Source organism: Mixophyes fleayi, chromosome 3, assembly GCF_038048845.1.
Source record: "Mixophyes fleayi isolate aMixFle1 chromosome 3, aMixFle1.hap1, whole genome shotgun sequence".
Taxonomy (NCBI): domain Eukaryota; kingdom Metazoa; phylum Chordata; class Amphibia; order Anura; family Limnodynastidae; genus Mixophyes; species Mixophyes fleayi.
The window spans coordinates 189790521-189810929 of NC_134404.1; the positions used below are offsets into that span (position 1 = coordinate 189790521).

At 40.7% G+C, this 20409-nt stretch overlaps 1 protein-coding gene across 2 annotated transcripts in view; it reads right to left on the bottom strand.

Moving 5' to 3' along the window:
• Positions 1-20409, bottom strand: part of REV3L (REV3 like, DNA directed polymerase zeta catalytic subunit) — a 153383-nt gene that overhangs the window by 52828 nt on the left and 80146 nt on the right. For both annotated transcript variants that reach the window (XM_075202931.1, XM_075202929.1), the window contains 4 exons: positions 20052-20136; positions 17786-17928; positions 13292-13420; positions 1161-1398 (listed from right to left, as the gene is read on the bottom strand). In XM_075202931.1, the coding sequence (XP_075059032.1) occupies positions 1161-1398; positions 13292-13420; positions 17786-17928; positions 20052-20136 (595 nt within the window). The remainder of the gene's footprint in view (positions 1-1160; positions 1399-13291; positions 13421-17785; positions 17929-20051; positions 20137-20409) is intronic.

Below are 20409 nucleotides of genomic sequence, written 5' to 3' on the forward strand. Positions count from 1 at the left end.
GGAAACAGACATCTGTTGGAGCTATAATAATGACACATGTAAAACCAGCACGTAGGAAACCCAAATCACTGCTGACCTGGGCACCAAACATGTACACACTTGAAACACTTCTTATCTAACAGTATGGCAGTTTATAATCTAAAATTAAAAAGTACAGCACATCATAGGTTATAATTATATAGGCACTATATTGTTTTAACTTACAAATGCGGCTCCAATGCTGGCAGGGACAGATCAGTCCCCAGCCAGGGTTCAGATTCTCCAGGCGCTGGCAGGGGCAGTTCGATCCCCAGCCAGCGCAACTCCCCAATTACGTGACCTCCTCTGCACAACGCAGGGAGGTCACAGTGTGTACGTTATCAAATCAGAGGAGGAGAGAGTGGAGCGTGCTCTCCCTCCTTCCTTTTTTTGCGGGTTCCAGAGGCTGTGTCTGCTGTCTTTCTGCTGTAAGTAGGTGAGTAAGGGACATAGTGTTATAAAATATACATATCCCAAGGCACAATATAATGTGGTAGAGGGCTAAAAACGGAAGAGGATAGGGTGTTATCTATGAGACGTGATCCTAGAAATAGGACAGGTAGAGAACGAGAATTCGATTTTATAAAATTTGGGGGAGGCTGATTGGCATATGTGGGGGGATCTGATGGGCATCTGGTGAGGTCTGTTGGCATGTGGTTAGGTAGGAAGGCATATAAGGCATGTGGTGAGGCTGACTGGCATATATGGGGCATGTGGTGAGGCTGATTAGCATAGATGGGGTAGATTTCATTGCATGTGGAGAGGCTGATGTGTATGTAATGGGCACGAGGTGAGGTCTGGTGGGCTGTGTGGAGAGACTTTGAACCTTTCTTTGCTGGACACAGCAGCAAGGTAAAAGCGGAGTTGATTATTATTCTGAACATTTTGGTAATGTTGGATATCTTCTTTTTCACTTTGAAAATATAACAATTTACAATATCTTTCTATGTATATGTGAGCGGTATGTATGCGCATGTTTATACTGTGTATATGTATATGCACACATAAATAAAAAGGTAAAGTCAGCTCTTTGCCGTATTTAAGGATATTTTTTGACTCTTGGCCACTGATTGGATGGCCAGCCATGCACTTGGACATAGAGAGAAAAAGTATAAGTTATTTGTTTGTGGTTGGATACATACTTTCTTTTATGATCATGTCCTTCCATGTTGCTGTCCCATCTTTGAGACATTAATATGCTAAGCTCCATCTCTTCCTTCTCCACTTGTGGCTCATTCTCCTCATCGTCACTATTCTGCATGTTACTGCACCTTGCAGAAAAACTGTGCTGTGACAAGCGTCTTGACAGGTCCACTTGATAGCCATCATCTTCTAGACCAGCTAGCAATTTTATCATGGCTTGATCTTGACTGTTATTCACTGAAAATGTAAAGAAAAACAGTACAGGTGAATTGCAGGTAAATGTGCAGTGTAACACATCATCATTTACTGCAGAACCAGGAAAATTTATGTAACGGGCAGGATGGGAGGTTGCCTAAAGGGGCAGAACTGCTTTAGGTACAGTTGGGAGCTGTGTTAGATATTATATTATATATACACAATTCTCATATACTGGCCACGCACAGTAGTAATGATCAGTTTCTGTTGCGCCCTATACCTGGACATGTGACGTAAAATGACAAATTGAAATTAAGATTAACGCTTTGAATTTCTTTTGGAGGTTGTTCATCTCCATCTCTTCCTATACACCACTTCTGTGACTATCCTCGGGAACACGGAGGAATATATTGCAATTGTTACAGCTAATTGAGTGACAATTGTATTCACTGGTACACCGATGTAACAGTGCAGCACCACTGACCATAGGTCTTCTCCACATTCTTGGCCATTGGAAGAGACAGTCGCCACTAAAGCCTAATGTTTGGGCAAAAACAGAAATCTGTATTTGAAGCGGACAAAGCACTATCAATAATTAATGGGTAGTGAACTCTAAATATACGTTTCTGTTTAAAAGTCATGTCGCCATGCAATATGCCTATATTATTATTATGAAGGAATACTTTTTATTGTACTAAAGCAAATGACAAAGAAATGGGAAAGCAAAAGAGCATTGCTTTCACAATGGGGTAAAGTAAAGAAAGGTCTGAAATCAGTAATCATAAATCACCCAAATGTAGTACTTTGAGCATGTCACTGCCATTTCTAAAGCTTTTAACACAAGCTTATCTATATAGTCTATCTGAGGCTTTTTGTAGCACAGCAGGCAAAAAACAATAAATCTCTTCACTTACACAAATCATTTGCTAGCATTGCTGTCCTACTGGAAAGGTTTAGAAACCACTTAGCTCTGATGGACACAAATATTTCAAACTCCTGGGTGGTCAGAGTATCTGCCAAACCTCTTACAGCACAGGAAATCAATAATAAGTGATTTATATGAATCTGCTAGTGAGAGCTATAATATTCTCATACTAATAAACCAAGCATAGAGGAAATTAATGAAGGACGCTATCACAGAACACATAATGCGAACAGAAGAGTTATAGTACCAATGAAATAGAAATGTCAGCTAATGGTGGCCACACTCACTGAGATCATGCCTTGTGACCTGATCACCAAACAGCCAGATGTCTATCCAATCTGGCCATGCACATGGTCCATAGGTGCTGTTAGCTTATAACAGCATACACCTAGCAATAGGGATCACTGGCTCACTTCATTTTACAACCAGGAACAACTGAAATCCAAACGGATTTCCAATAACTCCTGTCTATGGTGATCTCTTAAATTTGCCTTACAGAATATATCCCTTGTGGGGGCTCAATTAGGATGGACTGTGTATACATTGGACCAACATAACTTGGCACTGAATTCTTACAAAATATAAAATCTTTACTTTACAATGCTTATCCTTTTAATAAACAAAAATGGTTAGGGTTAGGCTACACTAGACTATATGCATTAGTGCAGTGGTTCCCAAACTTTTGCAGTTCGGGGCACCCTTAGAGTCTCCATAATTTTTTCAAGGCACCCCTCCAAAATAATTATCTAGCAGTCCTGTTTTATAAGTAGTCAAAAAAATGTAATAAGTATTTCGGTCAGCACAGAAATACTTATTTAGTTGTATGCCGAAATAATACACATAAATGCAAGGAAAAAGAATATTTTTATATATATTTTTTTCAATTATATTTCTGTCAAAGAATAATTTACAGCTAACACACACTGTGCCCCCTGCATCCACACACTCTGTGCCCCCTCAGCATCCGCGCTCTGCCCCCTCGCTGTGTCCCCTCTGCATTCGCGATCTGCCCCCTCAGCATCTGCACTGTGCCTCCTCTGGATCCCGCCGTGGACAGGAACAAGAAAAAAAAAAGAAAAAAAAAGAAAAACTTACTAATTCTGCAGCGCCCGGGACCCAGCATCCTCTCTCCTGCCGCTTCTCAGTGAATATGTCAGGCGTGATGACGTCACGCCCAGCATTCAGTGAGAAGCGAGGAGGGAGGATGCTGGGTCCCGGGCGCCACCGGATTGGTAAGTTTTGGGGGGGTTTTTATATATTTTTTTTTCTTCTTCTTCTGCCTGTCCACGGCACCCCTGTGGCAGTGCCGCGGCGCACAGTTTGGGAACCTAGGCATTAGTGCCTAGGAAGAGAGAAAAGAGAGGAGAAAGTACTGTTTATCCAGCTCATGATTATTCTTGTGAACATCGCCATTAAGCACATCTTATATTGGATATCAATTACCCTTAACCTGACTAGCAGCTCTGTCTATTTCCACCTCCGCTGGGAATTGCATTGCAGTTAATCCAGTATTCATTGCTGGATTGGGAGACCTTACATGTTACCCACATGCATTATGACAGCTGCTGGTATATACCAGGTACTGACTTTCTAGAGGTAAGTGTACCTACCAGAGAAGGTGTGTATTTTCTTACAAAATGACCACCCACTTGGATTCAATGTTGCAGCTGACACTTTCTTTTAGAGATAACTGGATGTGAAGATTAAGTGATGTGGCGGCGCAATTTGAAATTTCCTGATAATTTGTAAATAATGGCAAGGACTATATGGATAATCATTCTTTGGGATGCTTGCAGCAGGGCATTTTTTAATGCAGACAAATGCACTGAGACAGCAGCACCAAAAAAGTTTTATAATATGTTACTTCTGAGCCTTACCAGCATAATCTGATATTGCTGACAAATTTGTCAAATTCTGTATACCGTTCTGTACCCTATTTCACATCAATAATCTCTGCACCTTTCCCCTACAGAGACACACAGCATTGAATACTTAACGGTCTCCCTACGCCGTCGACGGAGGCACCCACTAATCTACATTACCTGCAGGATGCTCTTTAACAGATTACAACTAGGAAAATAAATGGATTTCTTAAGGAGTTAGGACCTACATTTTTTAGCATGGTTAACAGTGTAAATAACACCATTCCTCTCGCTCCTGATGCCTTGGTTGCCCACATCATTTTTATTCTCGGACCAGAGAAAAATTGCACCCTTTGTTTGGCCCTTTACACGCTTAAAATTAGACCCCAAGTTCTACCCAACACCACTTGCATTACAGATATCATTCAACACCTTAAGAAGCGTAGAGGACTAAAAGCTCAACTTGGAATAGCTGCTTTCATAGCAAAAGCTGTTGGGTGACAAAAGAAAATAAAATAACAGAGCCCCATCAAATCGGTCTGGCACATTCCATTTTTGCTATAAATTTTAAGTACAAAAGAATACTGTTCTCGCCATCCTTCTTGAAATAGTTGAGGACGCCAAAATGTATGCATTGTTCATGGCAAGAAATGTGCAGAAAATGTGTCTGTCGAAAACACTACTGGCTGTTTGGAAATGAAAGGCAACATTTTCAGTACCACAGGTTTTTCAGCCTACAACATAAGGTAAATCATGTCTTTAATGGAGATGACCCATTCCTGAGGGTATCTGGATCTTCAGCATTCTGGATTCTAGGACAAACTGCTGCAGTTCTCCTAAACAAGCTCTTGACCAGTAAGACCCTCTAAAGTATACGAGAACAGACTCCATACTTATACAACGTTAGCAGTATTATTCCTTGCTGGCTTTTAAGGGTGAAATTGTGGATAATATTTTTTTATTTTTTTTTAAGAGTAAGAGGCACTATGCTAAATTCTAACCAAAAATACCCCAATTATGTTTTTCTCATAAATAGGTTATAAATGGGCAAACATTGTCTTTATTTCCATCACAGTCACGGATTCGCAGAGCATTCCAGATGGTTTTAAATATGGAATACCCATGTAGAATCCTGGTAAGTAACAACTGATTGCAGGTTTTAGGGACAGCATTCGTGAACACTGAGGCATTATGACAAACTTTGTCTAGACCTGCTGATGCCTGGAATTCTAAAACCTTAAGGTTCCATTCTGGAATGGAGAGGTATGGTCACAGTCTTACATAGGGGAAACATAAAAGCATTACACAGCACCATACCCCTAACGTCAGAAGCCAAGAGAAGACTATCAGACTTAACTCACAACTGTCGTTTAGTCCCCACATCAACTCTATCTAAATCATGTTACATACACCTAAAGAACATTTCCAGAATACGCACATATCTGACACAAGACACCGCAAAAACATTAATTCATGCACTCATCATCGCCCGCATCGACTATTGCAATTCCCTCCTTACTGGTCTTCCCAAAGTCAGTTGTGAACCCCTACAATCTATTTTGCATGCAGCGGCTAGATTGATTTTCCTTGCAAACCATTCTTCCTCTGCTGAGCCACTCTGTCAATCTCTACATTGGCTGCCTGTATTTCAAAGAATCCAATATAAAATTCTTCTACTAACATATAAGGCCGTCAACAAAATTGCACCGACATACATTCCTCACTTGTCTCAAAATATCTCTCAACTCGACACCTCCGCTCTGCACAAGATCTACTTCTCTCTTCCCCTCTCATCACATCCTCCCATTCTCGGTTACAGGACTTTTCCGGGCTGCACCCACTTTGTGGAATTCCCTCCCTCGCACAGTAAGTCTTTCCTCTAGTCTTCAAACCTTCAAGCGTTCTCTGAAAACCCACCTCTTCAGACAAGCTTATGATATTCCTCAACCACCATCTTAATCTCCCAAGATTAACCTAGTACCACCCTCTACACAGCTAACGCAAGACAACAACCCTCTGACCAACATTGCCACACACATAGCCCACTCAATACTTTTACCTTTGCAATCTAGCTGGTCCATTGTGCAATATGATGTAGCACATGCCCTTGTGTTTCAAACTCCCATTGTCCTATAGATTGTAAGCTTGCGAGCAGGGTTCTCTTACCTCTCTGTCTGTATGTATTACCCAGTATTGTCTTATTAATGTTTTTTCCCCAATTGTAAAGCGCTACGGAATTTGCTGGCGCTATATAAATAAATGTTGAGGATGATGATTGATAATGACGAAATGAGCTCATTGGACTATTCCTCCCACTCCCTCTGGATAGTATTCCCCTACCAAGACCAGATTGCCTCTAGATTGTAATGTTTGCCTCAAGGCACCATCCAGCAGGCCAAAACGGTTATATAAAATAATGGTCTGTACTGTATTATGTAACCATCGCCTCATATGGTCAAATCTCTGAAAGATATTTTTATAGAAACAGACAATGGGGAGAGGCATTTTATCCTTCTAAATTTGACAACTTATTCTAATGGAATAAAACAGCCTTCTTATGGGCCTTAGAAAAAAAAAAAGTAGTTTGTTCGCCATGACCAAATTTTCTGACTTCAGGGTAGGCCAGGCCATTCTCTGTTATAAGAATGTATTTACTTGAAATTTAACTCTTCTACTGTAAATGGAATACAAAATCCTCCTTTTGGGTATTTTTTTTTTTTTATCAGGAGTATCCCTCCACTGATTACTTAGGAGCAACTTTTCATATGTAACTGTGAATATGATTTAGATAATGCTGGCATAGCAGCCTGTTTAACTGCATCCAGTTTCTGCTTTGGTCTTTTAAACTATACCAGGGACTTTTCCACAGGAACAGGTGGAGGTGACAGCTTGTTAGGATGGTACCAATAGGTTTGTCAGATTTGTTCAGGAAACACAGAATTTGACAGCATATACACCCATTCGGTCAATCTAGTCTGCCTGCTCTTTTATCCCTCATGAGCACAGTCACTATTGGATCGTTTATTTTTTTATCAGATTTAGGATAGTATTCTTTCTAGCCCATGCATGTTTAAATTTCCACTCTATTATCATCTACCACATCGACAGGGAGGCTATTCCATCTATCCACTACCACTTCAGTAAAGTAATTCATCCTCAAATGTTCCATTTCTTATAGCCCTCCAGATTAAGTGCATGTCCTATTGTTTTAATACATATCTGCTTCTGCAGGATAGTTTCCTCTTGCACCCTTTAGAGGGGGTACTGTAAGGGCATGTAGCCAGCTTCCAGGAGTCGCAGAATCCAACCTGTGAAAAATCTAAATGAAAGAGAGGCATCTAAAAGGTGAACTAATTAATATATATTTCAGGTAATTAATAAGAAATGTCTAACAAACTTTTTATTTAGGACTTTGTTAGCAAAAAGTGAACATAGTTTTAGTAAACCACAGGATGGGCATTTCCAGAAGTGGCTTATGTAAAAATAATAAAAAAAAATAAAAATAAAAATAAAAATAAAAAAAGACCGATATAGATTACATTTTTTGGGGAGAATTGCCTACTTTCACATATCCTTTCCTGCCCTCTTTTTTTTTTTTTAAATCAGGTAAAATTTTATTGCAATTTTCTTTTCTTTAACAACAAAAAAAACCATAACATTGGGCTTAATCCCCAACTATAACCCACACAGTGTTACAGATATTGTAAAGTATTCATACACAATAGGATCACAAAAGAAAAAACCATTGACATTCAGACATTCAAGCCAAGGTATGCACATCTTCCACAATTTCATGATGCAATGAAATAATAGTAAATACCGAATATAATCGTTGACCTCAATAACTCAGTAATAGGTGGCTGGATGTCTGCCCCGAGCATTACATCAGGAGAACTCCACCTCCCTCAACCCCTCCGTGACATATGGGGATATTCTCCATCTGTACCATACTCTTTCATACTTATCCACTAGGTTCCTGCTGGTGTACATGAACCTTTCATGGCCGACTGAGTAGCTGGATTGACCTTGTTAACGATACAAAGTCGGACTTTCAGGTGCCATCCATTTCCTAGCTATCATCACCTTTGCCAACATAAGTAACGTGTTGATAAGCAGTCTAATAAGTCTATGGGTTTTTTTTCCCAAGCCTAAACCGAACATACAGAGTTTTGGAGTCAAGGCCACCACTCCCACCTCCAATTTTTTAATACAATCCTCCACCTCTCCCCAGAAGGATGAAACCAATGGACATTCCCAGAGCATATGCCAAAAGTCTCCTTTCTCACTCCTACAATTGGGACAGAACACCTTCTGACCACCACTGAACCTAGAAAGCCGAAGAGGGGTGAGATATGCTCTGTGTAACAGAAAAAACTGAACTTGGCGAAATCTAGCTGATGCAGTTACCTCCTTTGGGCTACATATCACTATATCCCATGCCTGATCACTAAGACGCCCCAGATCCCCCTCCCACCTGCATCGCAGCTCCGGCAAGCCCCCTTCGCCAGATCCTTCCACCAATATTGAATACAAAAATGAAATTTGTCGCCTTTGGCCCAACCTTGACAGTTGCACCCTTAAGGAATCTGCACTAAAGCTCGGGGTAGCTCCCCGAAACTGCGAGGCCAGAGCATGTCTTAACTGCAAATATCTATAAAAGTAACCCCTAGGTAGTTCATGTAATCTCTGAAGTTGTTCAAATGAATATAATATACCATTTTCATACAGTTGTCCAATATGTGTTATATTGTAGTTTCGCCAAGCTCCAGCTCCCTCCATCTTAATCAGTTCTCCAAAATCCAAATTATCCCATAGTGGAGTGCACGGATTCAGATCCAATCCACCTCCAATCTGGGATGATAATCTCCAAATCTTCATGGCCTGTATTAATAAAGGGGGGTCCCTCCCAACTTTTCTTCCAGCTAGAAGAAACTGCACACGTGTATGACTAGATCCTGTCTCAGAGACCAAAAAATCATGCAAGTCTAGACCCAGCTTCGTCCTAAACCATACCTCAATATGTGTTAACTGGGAAGCAAAATAGTAAAGCCGTAAATTCGGCAAAGCCAAGCCCCCTGACCCTCGAGAACGATATAAAGTAGTAAGCTTAACTTTTGCTCTCTTGCCTGCCCACACCAAAGAAGCCATGAGACGTTCAATGTAACGGAATGTACTATGGGGGATATAGACCGGCGACTGCTACAAAACATACAAAAACTTTGGTTGAATTATCATTTTGACCAGATTAATTCTACCTGTGACCGTCAATGGCAGCTGCTTCCACACCCCAATCCGGCTCTTAAGATAATCAATCTGAGGCTGGACATTACGCTGAATATATTGACCCATATCACTAGAAATCCAGATACCAAGATATTTAAATACTGGGGTCCACTTAAGAGGAGTCTGCAAAACTTGACCCGTAGGGCAAGCACCCTTAATCAGGGTTACACTGGATTTATCCCAGTTAATCAAAAGCCCCATGTACCTACCGAACACCGAGACCACACAGAGTAAGATTGGCAACGATTTATCAGGATATGACAAAAAAAGCAGCATATCATCTGCATAAAGGGCAATCTTGTCCGTCCTGCAGCCCATCCTCAATCCAGTAATATCTGACTGCATTCTAACCATACATGCCAACGGCTCTATGGCCAGGGCAAACAGAGTGGGGGACAAAGGGCACCCCTGTCTGGTACTTCTGCCCATAACAAACTGATGGGACACAAAGCCATTTACACAGACTCTAGCTGTAGGGCAGGAGTACAGCAGTCAAACCCATTGAATAAAAAACGGTCCAAACCCGAATTTCAACAGCACCACCCACAGGTACCTCCACTCCACAGAGTCAAAGGCCCTAGCAGCATCTAACGACACCACCACCGCCTCCTCCTCCGCAGGGTGGGGCAACTGCAGATGCCAATAAAGCCTACGCAGATTTATAGCCGTAGATTTTTCCGGCATAAAACCAGTTTGATCGGGATGCACAATCTCACTAATCACCCTGTTCAAACGTGTCGCCAAAATTTTTGCCAAAATCTTAATATCCGTTGTCAATAACGATATAGGCCTGTATGATTCTGGAAACAAGGGATCCTTTCCCAATTTAGGGATAAGAACTATAAGGGCTTCAGACATAAACGGAGCTACACACCCATGCTCTCTAAAGTTTGTAAACATGTCTTTCAAGCGAGGTACAAAGAACCCCATATGCTTCTTATACAACTCTATGGGTATCCCATCTATGCCCGGAGCCTTGCCATTAGGAAATGAGGATATCGCAGCTACAATCTCCTCATCAGTGATCGACAGGTCCAAACTTTCTCTGCTGTCTGTGCTTAGTTCGGGCAAGGAAACAGCCGCCAGATACGTCTAAATCAAAGTCTGAGTACTCCGCTCTTGACGCATAAGCATCTTTAAAATATACATAGAAAATATCACTGATCTCTTCGGTCAAGGTATGCACAACACCCAAAGTATCTGTAATTCCCGCCACTACAGCCGCCGCTCTTTCTGACCTCGCTAGATACGCTAGAAACCTACCACATTTATCCGCTTCAAAGTATTGAGTATGTTTAGCAAATAACAGCTTACGCCTTGATTTATCTAACAAATAATCCGACCATTCTCTCTGTACCGCTAGCCAAGCCATCCTATCTGAAGCCACACGAGAGGAGAGATACACCTCCTCTAACCGCACAACCTCTTTTTCCAATTTATCACCTCTCAACCTAGACTCTCTTTTGAAACAATTAATACTTCTAATTAAGGAGCCTCTTAAAAAAGCCTTGAATGAATCCCAGACAAGAGGTGGGGCTGCTGTGTCCACATTGGTAGCAAAATACTCTTCCCATTGGGATTCTGAGGTATTTCCATCCTGCAATAATGTCAACCAAAAGGGGTTAAGCCTCCAAAATGCTTGACCTCTAGAAACATTAAATTTAACTGTTAATACCAACGGAGAATGATCTGAAATCCCCCTTGGTAAATATGCAGCATCCGAAACAGCCGGCAATAACTCCTTTGATACAAGTCCTAAATCAATTCGGGAGAAAGCATTATATGAAGTGAAATAGCAGGAGAAACAGACCTCCCCCGGATGTTTCAGACGCCACACATCCACCAAGCCCATCTCTTCCAACAGATCAGCGAATTTCGATTTTTTAGCATGTGTAGTATCCCCCACCTCCCTCCACATATCAACATTAGAATCCAACACATTATTGAAATCCCCACAGCAAATCACAGGAGTATCCGGGGAGAGAGAGATAAAATCACTACACTTTTTTAAAACCTCACCACTATAAGGGGGGGGGGGGGGGAACATAGACTGACGGTAATTTTATACGCTTGGAGTCAAAAATGCCCCTTACAAAAACATACCTACCCAATGGGTCCGACTCCACCATTTCCAAAATAGAGTTTACTTTTTTACGTACAAGGAGAGATACCCCTCTAGAATGACCTGTATGAGTAGCATGATACGCCCATCCAACCCACGGTTTTTTAAGGGCCAACACCTTACCTCCCACTAAATGTGTTTCAGTTAGACATATAACATCCGCCTCATACTTTTTTAATTGGGATATGACCAAAGACCGTTTAATTTTATCATTTAGACCACGAACATTCCAAGTCAGGATTTTAATAGACCCCTATTCATCTTCCCAGTCGCCATAACACAAGGGAATACACATGAGACATTTCCACATAGAAATCAGTCCCCTCCAGCCCAGGCAGACACCCAGCCACCAGTCAACCGCATTAGCATATACCAGAATAATCAATCTCACCATCTGAAAGTATTTGCATAGAGAAAAAATATCACACTTGACACTGCATTGAACTCTAACAAACCTACCCCTCCCTACCCTATCCAAACAACACCCCTCCCCGTACATCCACCCCCAACTTAGACATACTTGGATCCCATTACCCCTAACCCGCATCTCCTCAAACAATGCACACAGCTATCTCCACGTATTTATGGAAACACCAGTATACACTGAAAAAAGGAGAGGGAGATCGCGACCCTTTAAGCAAGGGAAGCCCTCCAGCCTATAGCTTTACCCTACTACTACTCCTCCAGTACCCACATCCCTTTCCTGCCCTCTTTAATTATTACACTTATTAACTTCAACTGGTAAAATGCGTTGTAGATAGGTCTCCCTAGTGGTGGTTGTATCACTGGTTTGTTGTTCTGCTGATTGACACATTACAAGCTTCACCCTGCTGTAGCCATTCACTTCACGTCTTATTTCAATGTCCTGGACACTTGTTAGTTCTATCTTTGTTTTCTCTTATTTCAATTCTCCACTCTGACTCTTAACGCTACTATTATTGTGCTCCATTACCATTGTCTTTGTAATGCTCTACAATACCACAATGTTGCCTTGCTTTTGTTTACCACTTATTGAAAGCACTACTGACAACATTGCCACGGTCATACTTCCCTGAACTTCTACACTGACTCAGCCCAGACACCATCATGGCCCCTGCCCCATTCTGAACAAAGAGACACTGTCACCATCTGGATTCTCCAGGACTTTGCACATACTAGGCCCATGCACCATGAAGGCCTCAGAATCTTGTAGACCTCTGCACCATAGTGAACCCCACTCAGCCTATTCTTCCCCTTTGCTTCTATGTCCCAATATCTATTTCTCACTCTCTAGCCATGTTTTAACTTGTGCAGTATTGTTTTTCTATGCCATGCAGTTTGTTCTGTTAATTTCATTCATGCATTTATTATTCTGGTTATCTATAACCATTGTTCTTCTCTGTGTGTACTTATGTAAATTTTGATGTATTGTGTGCTGCGGAAACCTTGTGGTGCCTTTTAAATAAAAGATAATAATAATACAAAGTTTATTGCTTTTCCTGCTTGCATGTATACAGTATATAATACTGAGATTTCTTTTCAGCCCTTTAACTAGACCAAGTTTAAATAATTGGCGATGAGTATTAGAAGTAAAAGGATGGTCAGCTATACAGCTGCCAATCACATCAGAACAGCAAGCAGTTTATTAGAATCAGCCTCCGTCATCTTTTTTGTTCCTGAAGCATAACAAGAAAAAAGGTCAAAATATGTGCAAAAAACTAAACCCCTAGGAAATTATTATCGATCGGTTATAAAATAACTTACAGAAAACTGGAGACTGACTCAACCTCTGAGACATGGGCTGGAAGCATTGACTAGTTTCCATGATGTTTAAAATGGCTTCTTCATCAATCACAGCGTCGGTAACACCATCTTCTTCACACCCCTCAGATTCTGATGAGAGAAACAATGTTATAAATAACAAAGACTTTATTTGTGATATGCCCACACATTATAAGGGCTTATACAAAAATATTTTACAAAATATCATACTTGTAGGAATATTCTTGTCTACCAATAGCAATCCCATGTATGAGAGGCATTTTTTTTTTTTTCACAATTTAGTGCTGGTAAGTCTAAGCAAGTAGGCTGTCATTTATCAAGGCAACTAATATGCCGGCTACAATTGTTAACCTACTTTTGTTTGAGCAAACATTAAGGAGAATGCAGGCTATCAATGCACTAAGAATGCCTGACAGAGTTATGGAAGCACAAATTGTTTAAGTGCTGTCACTGGTTCCAAGTGAATTGATAGGCTCCAACCTTGTGAGCATTGGTGCAGCCCACAAATGGCTTTCTCTTCTCTGTATAGGCAATGGGTACACTTTGATCAATGATAAGCAGTACATTTGTGGTCACCACGATTTAAAATATTTGATTCAAATGTAAATTTTAAAAATAGTATCTAGATATCAAATATGCAGTTTATTTTTCCTATTGTTTGCTTACAGTTGTCACCATCATTAAGCAGTAAAAGGAGGAGATTAAAATAACTACATTAAAATAGAGCATAGAAAATAGGATTTTTACAATTCAATCCATTCTCTGATTCCTTTTGGGGGACACTGCTCACCATGGTGTAGAGAGGCTGGTGTAGTAACTGGGCACTAAGGGGTCAACACTACACATAGTCTGAAAGCTCCTCTCTTCCATAGCCCCACATCAATGGTTCATATCAGTATATAACTTACAAAAGATAGGGCAAACAAAGATAGAGAAAACAAGGAGCCAACACACTCCATAACAGAACATCCGGAATACCAAACCAATAAGCATAAGTGCAGGACCAGTGTGTTCCTCAAAAAGGAAGAGAAATGGATTTAATGCAAGTACAAAATTCCTCTTTTCTCTTTTATACTATTGGGAGACACTGCTCATCATGGGAACATTCGAAGCTGGCCTGAGGGGTGGCAGGTAATATTTTCGATGACCTGCTTTGCAGAGCAGATGTAGGCCTGATGAATAACCGCTCTAATACACCTTGCAATAGTCTGTGCATTCTTTTTGGTTTTTTTAAACATATTTTACTAATTTTTTTTGCGAGAAACTGTAAGGGAGTGGGGATGGGGGTACAGAAGGGAAGAGGGTGGTGGGGTGAGGATATACAATTATCTTATTTGATTAAGAAATAAACATAGCACATGAAAGAATGAGCTATAAAACAAAACACTATTACATTATAGAATATGTCAATAAAAAAGATAACCGAGAACAAATGGGGGAGGGGGGGGGGCACTGCCTGAGGGTAGAGTGTTGAGAGGGGGAGGGGGCTAGGGAATGTTTGGTCAGGAGGTGAAGTGGTGACCAGTTTGTAAGCAAAAAATGCTTAGATAGAATACAGGCAATAGTCTATTATGTTGCTGGCCAAACTCTCCTCTGAGCATCATAAGGGATAAGAAGACAATCCGTTCTCTGCAAACTTGAAGTTTTACTCCAATAGATCTTCGATGATCTGATCACAAATAGCAAGTGAGTCCAAATCACCATCAGATCAAGACTTCAGAGAAGGGATAACAGTATACTGGTTAAGGTGGATTCCCGACACCATGTTGGGCTGAAATGATGGTTTTGTACGTAGGACAGCTTTGTCATCACAAAATACTAGTGTGACCTGCAGGATAAAGAACTCAACTCAGAAATTCTCCTCACAGAGAATATGGCAATATGAATACTGTCTTCCATGTAGTAAACTTAAGATTGACCATCCCAAAGGTTGAAATGGCAAGAACATTAGAGCCGATAAGACCAAATTCAGATCCCAAGGCGCAGTTGGTGGGACATATAGTGGGTGTACATGGGGTAATCCTTGCAAGTATATCTGAACCTTTGGAATCAGAGCCAATTTCTTCTGAAAGAAGAAAATGCTGAAACCTGGACCTTAAGTGAACTAAGTCTCAGGCCATGGTTGAGACCGTTCTGTAGGAAAAACAAAAGAATTGGTAACCTGAAGGCTGAAGTATGGAAGCCCTTTCTTTCACACCAAGCAATGTACACTTTCCAAACTCTATGGTAGCTCTTCGCAGATGTTTGTTTCTTGGCCCTAAGCATAGTCTGGATAACCTCTTCCAAAAGATTTTTTGCTCTCAGTGGATTCAACAGCCACACTGTTAAAGCCAGAAGAACTAAGTGTTAGTGAAGAAGCTTTGACTAAAATGATCAGTCCTTAGTGGAAGTCTCAACGACAGACCTGCTGCCATCCTTTGAACATTGATAGATCCTTTGAACATTGATAGGCCATGACCATTTTGGCCAATTTGGAGCGACCAAGATCCCTAGTGTACGTTCTCTTTTTGCCTTCATTAATACCAGTGGAAACATGGCTAATGAAGTAAAGAATATATTAGCCGATAGTTCCATGGAATTGTCACGGGGACCAACAAGAACGCCTGCAGAACTACGGTGCTCGAAAAGAACCAGTCCACTTTGTGATTGAGCAGAGAGGACATCATGTTGACCTTCGGTAGACCACACTTTTCCAGGATCTGCCAGAATACTTTCTTATAAAGTGACCATTCCCACGTTCTACCCATCTCAAGATCCTGGCCGATTACTTCATCCCCAAGAAGCTTGTGTGGAACCTGGGGGGCCACTAAAAACATCCTCCCTGAACTCTAATGAGCAAGGAGATTCTCCCCAAACAGCACAAAAAATGAAAGAGGTGCCTGTCGGAGCCTGAACCATCTCCTCCAAAAACAAGTGAGACACTCCTGTATGGAAATTTATATAAGCTGCAGTAGTAGCTTTAAACTTAGAAATAAAAGAGATAAAAACATCCTATGGTGGCTGTCATAGGCAGCCCAAACACACAACTCCTTGGGCACTCAGTTAAAAACTGGCTATTAACCATCAGTGTGGGGCTATAGAGGGGATGAGCTTCAGATTTTGTTTAGTGCTAACCCTTTAAGGCCCAGCTCTTGCACCTCTATACTCCATGGTACCCCAATATGAGCAAATAGAAATCTTAATTGCACTTCCAACATTAATCTAGGAAAAATCAGGCTATAATAAGCCCCGATCAATGCCAGCAAGCCCAAACTCACACCCTTCCTGATTAACCATGCCCATGTTCTGAATAAGCTCCACCCACCAGATAATTAGCCAGACCCCTTTCGAGGTCTGATAATGAAGACAGTTTGGAGGTAAGCTTTCTGTTAAATTAAATACTTTTTTTTTGCCAAGATGAAGGTAGAGATTCCACACCACCAGGTCACAGAGCGCTTTCTACTAATTACTACAGATGTATAAACTGCTTGGAACGAAAATCTAAAAATTGGCATTCGTGGCCAAATACATTGTACTTAACACATGCGGAAATTAGATAAAAGGAAACACTAAAATTCCTACTTTATGCACAGATGTTCTTGCTGGAAATAACAGGCATTTGCCAACTAGCATGCCTTCAAAAGTATGTATAAAAGCTGTCTTTAGCTCACTTTTCATACATAGTGTTATGCTAAATACTACACATGTATCTACTGGGTTCTTTTGCATTTTGCCAAGCAAATTCCCGTTTTACATTCTCTACTGATTATATCTTTGTGTAAGAAGCTTCTACAGGTTTTCTGCTTCCTCTTAAAAGTTTGAAAAAAAATGTAAAAACCCACCTTATACTCTGCAGAGTAATCATGTAAAGCTGAGATAATCACAGCTTAATATGTGGCAGAATTCAGTGCAATAGGAGAGAGAGAGAGAGAGGGAGAGGCAGAGAGATAGTAATGAATTACCTGAGAGAGAGGGGAGGGGGGGGGATCGGGTAATGAATTACCTAAGAGGGGGAGAGTGGGAAATGAATTGCAGAGGCTGTGGTGAAATGAACTACAGGCCAGCGAATCAAATTACTGGTCTATAGCTGGTGGACTGCATGTTAATACCATCTACACCATGTGCTCTTACTTATAAAACAACTGGCATTATTCTGCTTATACCAGAAAACCAAAGTACATCTTAGGACAAACAAATTGATGTATCTCTTGTATTAAAAACATTTAAATACTACAACTGGGGCAGGCTTGAAGATCTTGGCACATTGGGGCAAAAGAAGAATTTCCGCCATAATGTGAGTAATTGGTGTGTATAATGCACGATACATAGATTATAGGAGTACAAAACTAAACCCAAGTAATTGTATTGCTTTCAGCTTAACAACTGCATTTGCTATATATGCTATATCATGTTGAGCAGTGCACTATATAGTCTGCTCATTCTGCATAGCAAAAGGACAAAAGAAAAGAAAAAAAAAATTGAGAGATGTGTCCTTACTTTCTTGCTGGTCTCTGTGCACCTCCACCAAATTAGACGGTGTACAATGAATGTCCTCCGGGGAGTTTAGCTGTGAATGTAATGTCAGCTCTGCAGAGAAATCATCTGACATATTGCTGTAGTCCAGAGAGTGCGATAGGGTCCTGTATGAGAACAGAGTGAAATAATAGGCAACCAAGATAGGATAAAATATCTAGAAAATATACTAATTGTAAAAAAAAAAAGCTATTTCCTATGAAAGTTGAAAATACTAACATACATACACACACACACAATATATATAATGCCCACAATCAATCAACGGTGGTTCGACTTGTAAAGTTACTGTGCTTCAGATTCACATCACAAACAAGGTATTTGGATCAAAGTAAGTAGAATCCGATGTAGAAAATATGGTGCTTATCTGATGCAAGATAGGTGCTTTGTGTTCAATAATTTTTTAGTAATTACTTCAAATGAGAACAAGTCTGAATATTTGTTGACAGAATCATGCTGCTGTCACCAGGGATCTGATGTTGGAGTGTAAAAGTTGCAAAGTGATTTGTACAGAGTTTAACCTGTAGTCCTTAAATATGAAGATACACTCATGGCCAAAAGTTTTGAGAATGACACAAATATTATTTTTCACAAAGTCTGCTGCCTCAGTTTTTATGATGGCAATTTGCATATACTCCAGAATGTCATGAAGAGTGATCAGATGTATTGCAATTCATTTCAAAGTCCCTCTTTGCCATGACAATGAACTTTATCCCAAAAACAACATTTCCACTGCATTTCAGTCATGCCATAAACGGTCCAACAGACATCAGGTCAGTGATTTTCTTGTTAACACAGGTGAGAGTGTTGATGAGGACAAATCTGGAGATCACTCTGTCATGCTGATTGAGTTAGAATAACAGACTGATAGCTTTAAAAGGAGGGTGGTGCTTGAAATCGTTGTTCTTCCTCTGTTGCACATGGTTATCTGCAAGGAAACACGTGCAGTCATCATTGCTTTGCACAAAAAGGGCTTCACAGGCAAGGATATTGCTGCTAGTAAGATTGCATCTAAATCAACCATTTATCGAATCATCAAAAACTTCAAGGAGAGAGCGATTCAATAGTTGTGAAGGCTGCTTTAGGGCGCCCAAGAACGTCCAGCAAGCGCCAGAACCGAAGTTGATTCAGCTGCGGGATCGAGGCACCAACAGTGCAGTTTGCTCAGGAATGGCAGCAGACAGATGTGAGTGCATCTGCACACACAGTGAGACGAAGACTTTTGGAGGATGGCCTGGTGTCAAGAAGGTCAGCAAAGAAGCCACTTCTCTACAGCAAAAACATCAGGGACAGACTGATATTATGCAAAAGGTACAGAGATTGGACTGCTGAAGATTGGGGTAAAGTCATTTTCTCTGATGAATCCCCTTTCAAATTGTTTGGGGCATCTGGAAAAACGCTTGTCCAGAGAAGGAAAGGTGAGCGCCACCATCAGTCCTGTGTCATGCCAACAGTAAAGTATCATGAGACCATTCATTAGTGGGGCTGCTTCTCAGCCAAGGGAATGGGCTCACTCACAATTTTGCCTAAGCCATGAATAAAGAATGGTACCAAAACATCCTCCAAGAGCAACTTCTCCCAACCATCCAAGAACAGTTTGGTGACGAACAATGCCTTTTCCAGTATGATGGAGCACCTTGCCATAAGGCAAAAGTGATAACTAAGTGGCACTGGATTAAAACCTCAAAATTTTGGATCCATGGCCAGGTAACTCCCCAGACCTTAATCCCATTGAGAACTTGTGGTCAATCCTCAAGAGGCGGGTGCACAAACAAACCCCCACAAATTCTGACAAACTCCAAGGCATGAACGGGCGGCCATCAGTCAGTATGTGGCTCAGAAGTTGATTGATAGCATGCCAGGGTGAATTGCAGAGGTCTTCAAAAGAAGGGTCAACACTGCAAATATTGACTCTTTGCATAAACTTAACGTAATTGACAATAAAAGCCTTTGACACTTATGAAATGCTTGCAATTTTACTTCAGTATACCATAGCAACATCTGACAAAAAAGGTCTAAAAACACTGCCGCAGCAAACTTTGTGAAATCCAATACTTGTGTCATTCTCAAAACTTTTGGCCATGACTGTACACCTCCTCTTTTGGAGGCGACTATGATTTCGATGTGAGAACAAAAGGAGAGTTTATTTAAAACGGAAACCAATTTTGACAAGGTTCTGAGAACTATGTTTTCATTTACTTCACATGTCTTGCACATGGATCATACTTACACAGAGAAGTCATTTTGTTTCAGGATTTCTTTTAGTCTCTTCTGAAAGATTTTTTCACTTTCTGTCACAGCTATAAATCCACGATCTATAGACAATAAAGCATGTAAAAAGATTCAACACAAAACAAGGTTTCTGAACAGATAAAAGACTTTATATCAATGAAATATTTAGAAACATTAAAAGATAAAAATGTAATGTCACCATGTTTCATAGCAGAAATTAAGGGAAAACAAGCTGTATGCTGTTCTGACTACAGGTAGAGTGGAGGAAAGCCCATTTGTGGCATGCAAAAATATGCATTGCCGTACCACAAGTGCGTACCAAATCGCAGGCGTATTTACATCTGAGCGTATCTTAG